Source organism: Lissotriton helveticus, chromosome 3_1 (assembly GCF_964261635.1).
Source record: "Lissotriton helveticus chromosome 3_1, aLisHel1.1, whole genome shotgun sequence".
Taxonomy (NCBI): Eukaryota; Metazoa; Chordata; class Amphibia; order Caudata; family Salamandridae; genus Lissotriton; species Lissotriton helveticus.
The window spans coordinates 1,722,290,321-1,722,304,173 of record NC_136061.1 but is presented as its reverse complement, the minus strand read 5'-3'; the positions used below and the strand labels follow the sequence as shown (position 1 = coordinate 1,722,304,173).

The following is a 13,853-nucleotide window of genomic DNA, read 5'->3' as shown; positions in this document are numbered from 1 at the left end:
CGGAGCAGACCCTGCCCCTTTCTGACCTGACGACTTCTTGATGGGAGCAGGAGGGAGAGATGAGGCTTCCTTCACCTTAGATTTAGCCTTCTTAGACTCCACCATTTCCTCAGAATGTGAGGCCTTTCTCTTCTTAGGCGTTAAAGTAGTAGACTCCTCACCAGAATCTGAATCTGATGCGGCCTTCTTTTTCTGAAGCCACAACAGCAGACGAGCCTCTCTGTCCCTCAAGAGTTTTAGCAGAGAAGGTTCTACAATATTTACAATCCTTAGCCACATGCTTTGGATGGAGACAGTATAAGCAGTCCTTGTGAGGGTCTTCAGAGAAAATCCTAGCCTTTCCACAGGATCTGCAAGGCCTGAAAAGCCTCTTTTTAGAGCTTTCAGCCATCATAAAAGAAATAGGTACACACAATACCTTAATCCAGAAGATAATATAGTTAAAAAAAACAAAGGTCAATAGTTCACACTGGAACAGCAAACTGAGCAGAGCTCAGGGAGACTCCTTTCTCACACGAAGGCGGTTGGAAATCTGAGGCAGGAAGTTGCTGCTGGGGAGTGTGAGGGCAGGGCAGCAATGCTGATTGGCTGACTTTTGGACCAAACAATGAGGAGGTCTGGTTACCAAATACTACAGTCCCTAGGGGCTTTTCTATGCAGTTTTCTTCTCTATGATACTGCTTTGGTCATTCTGTTATCGTGAGACTCCCACCATGACGACGGGGAAGATACAAGCATGTGAATCTATGAAAGATGTAATACTGGAGAACTTTGAAACTACTACACTTCCATGAAGATTCTGCCACGACCAGCTCATCTCTGACACTACTTTGTACTCTCTACCTTCTTGCATTTATTGGGTTTTTACAAGAACAATAAGTTAGTTAAGGCAGAACGTATGCTTCGTTAAATAAGATCATATCAGGCATGAGAGTGTCTTGCTATTAAAGGATACATTTGACTTCATGATCCGATACCAGAGTAATAACCAATACTGGACATTATTAATGCTTTGCGCTAACTGGAAGTTTTGCTGATCTCTTTTGAGAATGGAATTACAAACAAGCCATCAAAAACAAACAGTCCCCATATATAAGACAACCTCAATTGCTATACTTCCACACTGAGTGAACTCATTGGTGTTGAAATGTATTTGTGCTAATGTCAAATCATTAAACTGCAGTAGCCATCTTCTAATTAGACTCTATAATGCATTAACCTGAAGCTCTTGCCTCCTCGTGAGGCGGGATAGGCTGTTGACACCCGAGATGCGATTTTGAGAAATTCCTCAAGTGAAAACAAAGGGAAAAGAGTTTTCCATTAATATACAAACGAATGGCCCTTTCAATTTTACTGCTTCTCATGATCTAATTCCTGCACCCGCCACTTGAGGTAACTACATTTTTACTCATGTGACTACTCTAAATGCTTCCAATAACTGCTATAAATGATGGTATTTTCAAGTTTCGGCAACTTCCTGTCATTGAAAACCGGCAGGTGGATTAATGTCCTCTTTCAAGAAGTTTCTAAAAAGATACATCTTGCAAACTTAACTGAAACGCTGATGAATTGAGATTTCTTCAACGCTGGGCGGACTACGGCTTCTTAACTGTGAGCATACCTAGCCAGGCATAGTTCACTGGATGCAATGCAGTCCAGCACCCATCCCTATCATGTGTTCAAAACAGCACTTTCAAACTTGAAGCATATCACAGACTAGGTATTTGATACCATCAACTTATACTCTTAAGTTCATGCTGCAGTAGTTAGCGGGGTTTGGCAGTTCCGTCATGAACTGGTCACAAACTTTTCTTTCAAAATTGTAGTCCTACATTAAAAGCAAGACTCTCCTTTTTAATCCCCCTTGAGGTGTTACAGTGGTAATCCCTCCGATTCTTCACTTTCCCCGAATTTATTTAATGTTTACAGTTGTTCAATATGAGAATGACATTAACCCTTCACAGAACTCCATGGCTCTTCCCAGAACTCCATGGCTCAAAAGAACACAGAGATTTCAAATACATCTTAGCAAAATAGGCCAGTAGGCGTTAGTAAAATAGTCCTATAAGTGAAATAATTTTACTCAGCACTCAATGCCAATTAAAATATCAAGTTACCCAGACTTCTTCTTAGTTTTTAGGTCACTCCATCTAACCATCTAATTAACCGTGACATTATGAAACCAGAAGTTAAAATAACACTGAGCGGGGGCCAGGAGGACCAGGAGAATTATTGTATTTAAAGGTTTTATGAAATATCATTTTTGGACAAGTGCAAATTATCTACCGACAATCGATCTAGAAATGTATTTTTTTTTAAGTGAACTGTGACTCATTTTTTTTAGAGCATCTGAATCCTACAACACTTTCCGAGGCCCTGCCATATATTTTCACTGATAGAATGCATCCTTTCAAGTATGCCGCAGTCACATGTTTCAACATTACACACTGGAGAATGTGTCTGCATACTTGAATCAGCTGTATAAAAGGGGAAACTACCTTCCTACCTGCAGTATCTCTCATATGTCCACCCCTCCTTCATCAAAGGCCTCACTATCCAAGAATAAAAGATATTAAGATGTTGCTTCCTAGACCCTTAAAATCACTAGCAAAAATTAAAAGTAACACCATGGCAGTTTGGCAGATTATTACATACTGTTTGTGTAATTTTGTTTCAAACTCAGAAAATAGGCCAGGTACATAAGAGTTGTGAACACTTCAATGCCAACACCAAAACAAGGACAAGTCATAGACAGGTCTGTGTGGATGTCAGGAAGGTTGGATTCACAAAGAGCATGTCAAGTACGTATCAATCACTACCTCTTTTCTAAAACTGCAAACCTTAGGAAAAAGCACATAGAAAATGTTCGAGTTTGGCAACATCAAATGTCAAAGCAATCCAAAAACCACAAATACTGTACATGGATTATAATAACTACTTTTAAAAGGTTTTCAGGAAACAAACTACAAAGAAGGTAAAATAAAATACAAACACCGAAAATCCCAAAAGGTAAGTCTTCAAAAAACCAACAGTATTAAATATAGCAATAGCAATGGTTAACTATCAAATCCACTTCAAAAAGAAATCCATTCTTCGGCCTAACTAATATCCTTTAGCAAAGCTGTGGCTAGTAATTTATTTCATATGATATAATGCTTAACAGCAAAGAAACTATTGGTTTAATTCTGCATGTGAGGAAAAGGCAGTGGTTAAAAACACCTGGATTAAAATTAGCAGGAAAACAGGGAATTCTGTTTGCAGGAATTGTCGTCCTGCTATGCGCCTTCAAGTATCCAGACAAGCTCCAATCGTATGCTGGTTTTTAGAATCTATGAATTTGGGAGTGGAGGACGCTGTAGAAACTACTGAGGAGGCTAGTTAAACATTTCGACAAATTCAAAACATTGTTGCAGTACTTTTGTACTATGGCAGGGCCGATGGATTTAACCCCTTCGCCGCAGGGGTAATTCCCCCACGGCGCGGGAGGCGTGGGGGGCAGCGGCGCCGCGGTGCTCGTGGTGAGCCCAGCTCGTCATGAGGCACAGTGGAGCTGTGCTCATGACGAGCTGGGCTCGTCACGACTCTGCCCAGTGATTGATTCTCCTGCACAGGCGGGGAATCAACTGCGCGTGGGCGGACCGCGACCGTTATGACTAGCCCAGCTCGCCATGAGCACAGCGCCACTGTGCCTCATGACTAGCTGGGCTCGTCATAAGCATGGAAGGGGTTAATGTTTGACGCATTGCCTTGGACTGAAAGATGTTCACAATTGTTTCAACGTTACCAGATTTCTCAAAAATAAGAAACAAGAACCCTAACTGAGGTCCAAGTGTAAAAGAAGAATAGAGTTTACAGGTACAAAGTTACACGGTATGTGTTTCAGCTACTTTGTCAGCCCATCAGGAAGGATAACCTCTATTTGGCTTTGGGAATACCTAAAGAAACTTCACATAATAAATTCCACTAATCATGTAGCTTATTAGTCTCACAATAATTTTATAATGCTTTAGAACACACGACTACTTGACAAACAAGAAAATACACCATGTCCAACTGGTTTAGCCATCTTTTAACAGTGAATGGATTTTACACACAAGACCGACACAGATTAAAAATTTATTTTATTGGTAATATTATACTTACAGATTTTCCAGAAGTTGACTGTTGTCTTGCTTTGTACCTAGCTGACTGACCATGTTCCGTATTTGAGCAGCTAGACAAATAAAAATTTGAAAATGTTAAGTGTGTTACAAAATTATAGTTTGCTTTCCTTTTCAAAGAAATTACATTTAAAGGCAAATTAAGTATAGGTAGCCCCAAGGGCACTAATGGGAAGGGAATGCTCCCTACATGGTAAACAGACATGTATCCCTGCCCTGAGTGCCTCGCAGCTAGTAAAACTGGTATGGTGGCTTTAGATTTGATCCTAGGATCTCCCTAACCTAGTAGTGCATAGATGGCAAGACCTCTCCTGACAAATCCAAGTCCAGGACCGGTTCAGTGCCTGTTTGGGCACAACAAATGTATTCTCATAGTAGGTAGCGTGGTGCTAACGATGACCTGGGGATATAAAAAATTAGCAGTAAAGCACACTGCATTTTTTGATCTCTTGTACGGCTATAACTTTTTCTTGTGAAAGTGCAGTAGACTGTCCACTGGTTTGTTTAGTTCCACTATGAGGTGAAACCCAGAACTTTGCACTGAAATCCTGTGTGCATGTCAGATGCGTATTTGTGCAGTGAGTGTGTGTGTGTCACATATATGGTAGTAGGACTCAGAGTGCTGTTTAAGCCTCATGAGTACAGGGGCCAATAGGATTCATTTTAGGGGGTGCTGGTTTAGCTTGGCACAACTTGTGGAATAAGGATGAGGACAGCTTCCCCCGAAGAGTGGAAGAATATTGCATGCATTCCTACCGCTACAGGGTGGCGACCCGGACAGAGAAGTGTGGAGGCTGGAGACGGGGCTTCCCTTAGAAATTCAATAAGAACCTCAACAAAGAACTGCTGATTAGCTCTTTGAGAGCACCACCATTTGGTAGATGGCAGGGTGAGGGGTGGGACAGCAGTTTGGGTTGTTCAAGGTGAGGGCATTTCTAAGGAGGGCCTGCCCTTTTTTCATCTTGGTTACTGCTTCAGGGACGTTGGTGACAGCAAGGAGCAGAGAACATATACTTCATTGCGCCCACATTTTGGGTACTCTTGCTTGGAGCCAGCCCCACTGCTATCTGCTCTACAAACCCTCACTTTTTATTAAGGTTGTGTATTTCAAGCAGCCTGAAAATTATTTCTTAAAGCTAACCAAACCAAACTTGTTCTGAAGCCTTTTGACAGCAGTTTCACATCCCTTGTCTAGAATATGTATCTAAGAATGGGAGCCAAGCCACACAAATTAGTTCCAGTATCAAGTTCTTCTCGACCAATGAATGGAGTGCTTCACTGGGTACTCAAAGAACTGATTCCTAACAAGGGATGGTGTCTGACTGAGTCTCCCAGAGGTGTGGGAACATCACCTGAAGGCAACACTTTATATTGAAGGTGAGAGTATGACTAAACAGCCTAGAAGGTTTCCTGCCTGCTGAGAGTGGGAAGGAGTATGCCTGCCGTGAAGGAGGATAGACTATCCAGGTGGAGCCCAGCGTTTTTCCAGCAGAAGCAATCAGAGAAAGACGACAATGCAAATGTAATAGCCAGTGGCTGAGATTAATTCAAGCATTCCAACCATGACTTTTTTTTGTATACTTTAGTCTGTCATCCTAAGTGGGAAGGGTATGCCTAGACATGGGCCCCGTGTACATTGTGTCACTGGAACCAAGTTATAACTGGCTGATGAGCACTAACTAGGGTCCTCAAGAGCGGGGGATCGTTCCCCCACCTGCTGCGAGCTCAGCATGCACACACAAATGGCTGGGTCCAAATCAAGGTGGTATGGTGTCCAAAATAATGATGGACTGGGATGAAGCAAGAGTAATTATCAGTGACTTAGATTAATTCAATTATTTCATCAATCACTACTTTGTATAGTTTAGAATGTAAATGTGTGACACAGGGGTGACCAGGGGTGACTTAGAAGGACCCCCCCACCGTCTCTCTGCACAGATTATGAGTGAGCTGGGTCAAGACTTTTCAGAGCATGTATTAAGGTGTCATACCACAGCCCGATGCGACATTGAGAGACCTGGTGAAACAGAGATGGAGACAAAGGCCGCATTGTCCACATAGTGGAGAGCCCTGATTAGCCTGGAGGCCACAACTGCCAGTGCTGGGAGCCTGCCTGCAGCCACTACTTCTGATGAGAGGTAGTGGCGGACAGTTACGCTTCAGTAAGTCTATCTCGCAGACCTTCAGCCTAGCGAGGTAGCCGCTGGGGTTTCCATAAAAAAAAAAAAAAAGTCATTGCTGTCAGTGTGGAAATGAAATTCATATCTATAGCACTGTCCAGATGGCCATAAACGACTAGCAGGTAAACAATGGAGCTTAGCCTGTATGTGAGAACACACCTGCTTGCGACTATTTGCTAAGATAACACTAAAATTAGTTGCTTCCGAGCCAGTGATAACATTTAAGACATCTGCACCAGATTCTTTCCCCTGTTTAAGCCCATATTGTATTGAGGATGGTAGTAACAGGATCCCTACAATAACAGGAGGTGGCACCTCACTTTCAGAATGCAAGTTATGACAATTCATTATATCTTACCGATTGGATTATTTAGTATAAAGTTCAGCTGTGATATTGCCGAAGGCGTGCCTAAGGCAAGCCCGTCTGCACCTGTCAGCGTCCCAGAGGCGTCCGGTGCCGGAAACGCTGCTGCCTACACACCACCGAACTTGCACACAAGAGACCATTGATTATGTTACAGCAGAGACAGTCTATTGGCAATAGGTAAGTGTGCGAGCTGCTGCTCCCACTTCTCTCTTGCTGCTGACACAAATGGCCTTAGTTGTATTGACTAAGTGGGCGCTCTCTCCCCACCCCTGCCCCCCCGACGCATGTTGCATAATGAGGTAATAGACCTTGGCCAAACCCCCCTCCCTCCCCCCCCCCCCCCCTGCCCCTCTACCCCCCCACCAAGTCCAGGATTCAGAGATTGAAAACGACCTAAAAGCAATACTCCTGAACACACGCTCCATGAAAAAGCATGAGTTCCAAATCTTTGACCTCTTAATGATTTCATATCTGATGTCATGTTTTTGACCGAGACATGGCTAAATGAAGGCTCCAATCCCATGCTCGCGAATGCAATTCCCCCTGACCACCTGATAATTAGAAAGGATAGACCTGGAGGTCGGGGAGTGGCTATTATTTAAAGAAACTCCTTTTCTTGCATATCTCTACCCACTATTGAGGTAGAAGGAGCCGAGAGTCTTAGCTTTTTGTTATCAGTATCTGCCCATCAGTCAATTGCTGGCATTGTAATTTACCACCCACCAGGGCCGGTTCTTGAATTCTTTAAGCAATGCCATTTCGCCTATTGCTGCAAAATACAAGTAATGCTAGGTATTCTGTGATTTTAACGTCCACATGGCTCAATCTACTGATCCAGAGTTCTTGAAACTATATGAATCCCTATATATCCTCAATTTGACTCCTTAGGTTTTTTCCCCCTACACATGAAAAGGGCCATATCCTCGCCCAAATTTTCTCAACTGACAGGATTGAAATGAACCCACCTTCTCCTCTCATCTGGTCTGACCACTTACTACTTTCTTTTAGATTATGCAAAGAATCAGCACAGTCTTAATCCCACTGCAAACCACATGCCACAAGTTTCAGGCCTTTCAATCAGTTGACTTCAGAGGCATTAGCCAGAGCACTTAAGGAACACCCTATCTCTTTTAGTGGCCACTTAAAAAGCAACTTACACTCTCTAGAATATTGGCTAGAGGTACGTGCGAATGAACTTGCCCCCCCTAAGACCCTAGTGGCAAATGGCTGCACAGCCTATGCCCCTTGGTTCAATGAGGTTCTCAGGAAAAGCAGAAGCCCCTGCAAACGTCTTGATAGAACCAATTTATACGCCATTTTATCAGAGGAATTAAAATTCTTCCTCCAGACTCTAAAAGCCCATTACGCCAAAGTTCGCGAGGAAAAAAAGAACTTTCTGTTCTCTAAAATCAAGCAAGCTGGGAACAGTAGCAAGTAACTGTTCAAAATTGTCAAAGATTTCTCCCCCCCAGTTCCACTAACAGCCTTTTTACCCCTACAAATGAATGGACGAATCTGAATGCGCAATACTTTTATTAAAAAATTACAACCATTCAAGCCTCGCTTGGGGAAATCCCCACTGCTACGCGGGGCAACACAGACGGGTCACCTCCTGTTTTTTCCAACGTTGGAGGGACTCTCCTGCAATTCCCCCCCATAATTATGGCTGACTCCCTGAAGATACTGAAATCACTGAAATCAGACTCCCCCTCAGACCCTGCCCAGCGAAAACACTAGCAACCATTGCAGAGGTGATCAACCCAGCTGTTAACCGGGTTCTGACCCTCTCTTTATCAGAGGGTTAGTGGTTCCTGAAAGCTGGAAACATGGGAGAATCCTAACTCTCTTAAAGAAACGTTCAGCCAACCCTTCTGTAGCTAGCAACTACAGGCCAATTTCGTTGCTGCCTTTCTTCTCCAAGGCTTTCGAGAAATATGTAAATAGGGTCTTTTGTTGAGGCCAATAACATACTACATCCTAGCCAGTCAGGGTTCAGAGCCAACTACAGTATGGAAACAGCCCTACTGGAAGTTTCAGAATCCATTAAAACAACACTTGACAGAGGAGGCAAGGCCGTACGAATATTGTTTGACCTCTTTGCGGCCTTCGATACCGTTCCCCATGCTCTTCTTCTGCGCAGACTTCAGGGCAGTGGCATTGGTAGCACGGTTCTTCAGTGGTTCACTTCTTACCTGGAAAGCCACCAGCAAACTGTCTGGTCGCCCACCTTTTCAGCCGCTATTTCCCTACCTGAGCCCTACCATCTTCAATGTGTTTATGGCACCCATGGCGCTTTTGGCAGAACAATACGGCGCCAAAGTAATATCTTACTCCGACAATACGCAGCTATTGTTCACCTGCGAAAAGTATATGGCCCTGAATGGGACCGAGATAAACATCTGCCTGTCTAAGGTGTTCGCCTGGTTTAAATAGGACCAATTGTTGTGCAATTCTGAAAGTCTGAATTTTTGTTTTTTTGGGACACAACCCAGGTGAGGAATGGCGCAATTGGTGGCCACAGAATATGTCTCCCCTTGCTAATTTAGCTACCAGGGTCAAAAACCTTGGGGTCAAATTGGATGCGGACATGTCCATGAAGTCCCAGTTCCAAGCAGTGGCCGGCACATGCTTTGGCCTACTGAAAATGTTGAGGAATTTCCTTCCACTACTCCCAGTTCCTCATAGGAAAACAGTGGTCCAAGCATTGATTGTTTCCCACCTCGATTATGTGAATGTCCTGTACTTAGGCCTCCCCGACTGTCTTCGTGGCCGATTACAGGTGATGCGAAACGACGCAGCAAGAGCCATACTTCATGAAGCATGTGTGTCATGAAGCAATGCTTCAGGACACACATGACTCCTTATTTGAAGTCCCTACACTGGCTTCCAGTGCGTAAGAGGACACATTTTAAAGACCTGATATTGGCCTACAAGGCCTTCCACAATATGGAGGCCTCATACTGGAGATACAGAATACAGCACTATGCTCCATCTAGAAATTTGAGGTCTTCCACCCAGCAGCTTTCGACTGTTCCGAGGTTCTCTCGATTCCGTCTGGGTGGACGTTCCTTTCAGGTGGTAGCCTCTCAGCTTTGGAACAGCCTGCCGCCATCTTTACGTCAGGCTCAGGATCTTCTCCGCTTTAGGCGTGGCTTAAAAACCTGGCTTTTCTCACAATACAGCAGCTGATATACGTGTGCCGGTATTGTTCTGTCACTGGTTTCTTTTTCTCGGCACCGGGACACTCCTGGGAGTAGCTGTGCGCTTTTTAAGTGACCAGCAACATAATATAACAAAGAATCTTCGTTTTCCATAAAATGCTGGAAATTATGTTATTGTGTCTGCTGGTGGACTGTTGAGTTCTGATCTCTGCTCTGCACACTCCCTCTCGGAGAAGTCTGTGACTGCTGCCCTCACTACCGGAAAGTCAAGTGTGAAAAAGTGAACGCTCTTACCATAACTAAAGTTGCACTATAAAGATCAACATCTTCAAAGAACTCTTACAGATAAACACAACAAATTGCTTTGTTTGGGCAAGTCACAGAGATGTGTCTGTTGCAGACTCAATTCACAAATAATCCAGGAACTAAAAATAACTGACTGACCAGGGTGAATTTCCATTTCAATTCTTGAAGATGTTGAAGTAAGTGAAAAGAGTCAATGACGTATTTAGAATGAATATGACAGTTTGCAAAATCTATGTGGAAATCCGTTGAATTCACTACAACCCAAAAATCTTTTTCACATTATTACACACCAGCTGACACATGTATGAGGCTGTAGAATATTCATAATTGTGCTTTCCAGACACAAAATAAAGTATTAAACCACATTTCTTAACAGTTGCCTACTTCGGCTAGTCCTAATCACCAGGAGATTAACTTTAGCAAGTAATTTTAGCAAAGGGTCCGATCCACAAAGGTAAATATACATGTGTATATTTACTTATTTATAGATCTACTGCTAAATATAACTCACCACTCATTTGCTATTCACCATTTCTAAGCTGAGGTTTACATCTTGGTGTAGACCAGGAGTACTCTAAATATTGACCATGGGGCCAAAAAATTATGGTATGTGGTGTGACCGAGCCTGCTTTGATGACATCAGGGTAGGGATCAAATTGTGTGGGGGAGGAGGAAGATGTGTTGGGGGTATAATATGAATGTAGGGAAAGCGAAACATGTACATGGTGTGGATAGTCATGGAACAATTTTGAGTTAATCCTTCCATATTGTCCTCTGAATTATGTCCCTAGTGTCTAGAAGAATCCCCAGATTTGACAATTCTGTGAAATTGGTGTACCTGAGTCTCTATCCCTCTACCGCGCCCTGGGGCAACCCTTCCCAGCTTGTTAACCTTTGGCGAATCAAGTGTACAAAGGAAGTAACGATTATTGAACAGGAACTAAATAGAATATTAGGGCTCACAATAGCCTTATGTATTTAGTCTCTTGTCTGTAAACTTTAGAGATGCTTAGAAATAGGCTCAGTTAAAATAGCCAATGCTATAAAACATCCTTGGCAAAGACTCCCGCAACAAGGTGTGCATTTCACGGAGGTGGACAGACAAAAACACCCAACCTCCACCACTAGACAAGGGAACGAACACCAAGAATCTTAGTCTACTCACTAAATGATGTCGTAACGAGAAAGTTATGAATCTTGAAACAAAGAATCCTGCACTGCGGTGTTGGGACTCCAGATTCACTAAAATGGATGATGATAGTCATAAGCTTCTTATGTATTTGTGCCCTTAACTGCCATAATGTGAAAGAACCACTAAAGTCTTGATGCAAGCTATAGCCAGATGCCTGACTCAGGCTCAGCTTAATGTTCTCTTGAAGCCTCGATCCAAAATGAACTAAGCCTTCATGTGGCTTCTATCAGCCACCCACGCGCTAACTGCATGTGCCAAGAATTGAAGATAATGCATTAACTTTTAAATAAAAGAGGGGAAAAAATACCCATCTACTGGCTGAATTGCACAAAGTTAAGTCAGAAAACCAGGCAGCAATCCCGGCTTCCCTACATGACCATACCATACAGGGCAATCCAAGGAAAATATTTTATTTGACTTTGCCTCCTTTTCCATCATTGAAAGGACCTTGAAATACAGGAGTTTAGGATGTGCGCTGTGAGAAAACCTTCTCTTGTGTTTGATTTAACAAACTATAATGCTGTTCCGTGCGATAGAACTTAAGCCACCCAGAGGATGCACTTGACACATACCATGCTTCTTGGTTCACTAAAGGTATTGCTGTAAGGTCGGGCCCAAGGTCCGCTATTGCTAGGATAGCGCCTTCGGGCGAAATTAAATTTGATGACCTTCTTGCTCCTTCTCTCGCCAAGGTATTCCCTATACCCTTTTCTAATATCTCTTTCTCTCAGATAAAATTAACATTTTACAATGCAGACTCGTTGCTGCAATATGCCTATTTTATGGGTGTATAGGACAGCAGTATGGATTAGTTACTTACCTGTAATCCTAGTTCTCTTCCAGGGGTATCCTCATCAAAGTCATAAGCATTAGAGTATTCCCGCCCATGCGCGGGACCCCGGAAACAATATATTATATGTGCCCCACATATATATAGACATATATATATAAATATATATATATATATAAAAATAAGCAATTGCAGCCAAATAAAACCATAGAGCTGGAATATGCCGTGAAGAATTTCCACCATACAGTGTATTTTGCATTAGAAACATGAGAAACAACACCAATGCTTGTTTAGAAACTGTTTTAATGCTTAGAAAACAGTAGAAATTCTCATAACACACTGTAAGCATATACAGCTCCCAGGCTGCATTGCAAATCCCCAGTCTAAAAAGACTGAAAAGCTAACCTGTAGCTGAATGTACTAAAACTGACGCCGTGCCTTTAAGGCACCTCTGCCCCTAGCTTCCCATCATGCCTCAGGGGTTACAGTTAGGTCAGTTGTTCTTTTCGGAGACTGAAAACCAAACCATGGTAATAACAGGTTAAAAAACATCTCCTATTAATAAACAAAGTCCTTTGCCCGGGGAGGCGGGAGGGTTGCTTATGACTTTGATGAGGATACCCCTGGAAGAGAACTAGGATTACAGGTAAGTAACTAATCCTTCTCTTCCAGGGGATCCTCATCAATAGTCATAAGCATTAGAATAGAGTAGCGAGCCTCACCTCATCCCTGCGGGCAAAGGAATCAACAGATAACATTCATATCCGTAGACCCAAAAATAGGCCTTATTCTACCCAAATAGGTTTCTCAAGGAGGCTTGCCCTACTTGAGAATCCGCTCTGGAATCAGACTCTAGGCAATAATGCCTTGTAAAGGTATGGACTGATTTCCATGTCGCAGCCTTGCATATTTCTGACATAGGAATGTCATGCAAAAAAGCTATTGTGGCTGCTTTCCCTCTAGTGGAATGAGCTTTGGGTGATTGCAACAAAGGTTTGCCAGCCAGCTGGTATGCTAGTTTGATACAAGAGACAATCCATCTGGAGATGGATCTTTTGGCTGCTGCAAACCAGGTCCTCATAGCACCATAATTGACAAAGAGTTGGTCTGTCTTTCTGGTGTCCTTCGTTCTTTCTAGGTAAAACTTTAGCACCCGTTTAAGATCTAACGAGTGCAACGACCTCTCAGCTGGGGTCGATGGGTTAGGAAAGAACGAAGGAAGGGTAATCGTTTGATTTATATGAAAATCCGATACCACCTTTGGAAGAAAAGAAGGGTGAGCCCTCATTACTACTCTGTTGTGGTGAAACACAGTGTAAGGTTCCTTGGTGCAGAGTGCTTGTATCTCGCTAACCCTGCGCGCAGAGGTTATTGTCACCAAGAAGGCCGCCTTCCAAGTGAGATGCTGCAAGGAGGCCTTGTGTATAGGCTCAAACGGTGTAGACATCAGTCTGGAGAGAACCAGGTTCAACTCCCAGGGAGGAGAAGGATTTCTCACAGGGGGATAGACCTTCTTTAATCCCTGAAGGAAATCTTTCACCACTGGGACTTGAAAAAACGACGTTTGTGTAGGTGATTTTCTGTACGCTACTATGGCGGATAGATGAACCCTAATAGAAGCGTATTTCAACCCTGATGTCGCTAAGTATAGGAGGTATGGAAGAACTACCTCTTCTTGTCCTTTGGTGGGATCAAAG

The 13,853-nt window shown here is 43.1% G+C and overlaps 1 protein-coding gene across 1 annotated transcript in view; it reads right to left on the bottom strand.

The window, feature by feature from the left end:
- The window catches only part of STX12 (syntaxin 12), a 208,488-nt gene that overhangs the window by 101,827 nt on the left and 92,808 nt on the right, over window positions 1–13,853 (bottom strand). The window contains exon 2 of the mRNA XM_078682502.1: window positions 4,144–4,213. Within this exon, the coding sequence (XP_078538628.1) occupies window positions 4,144–4,213 (70 nt within the window). The remainder of the gene's footprint in view (window positions 1–4,143; window positions 4,214–13,853) is intronic.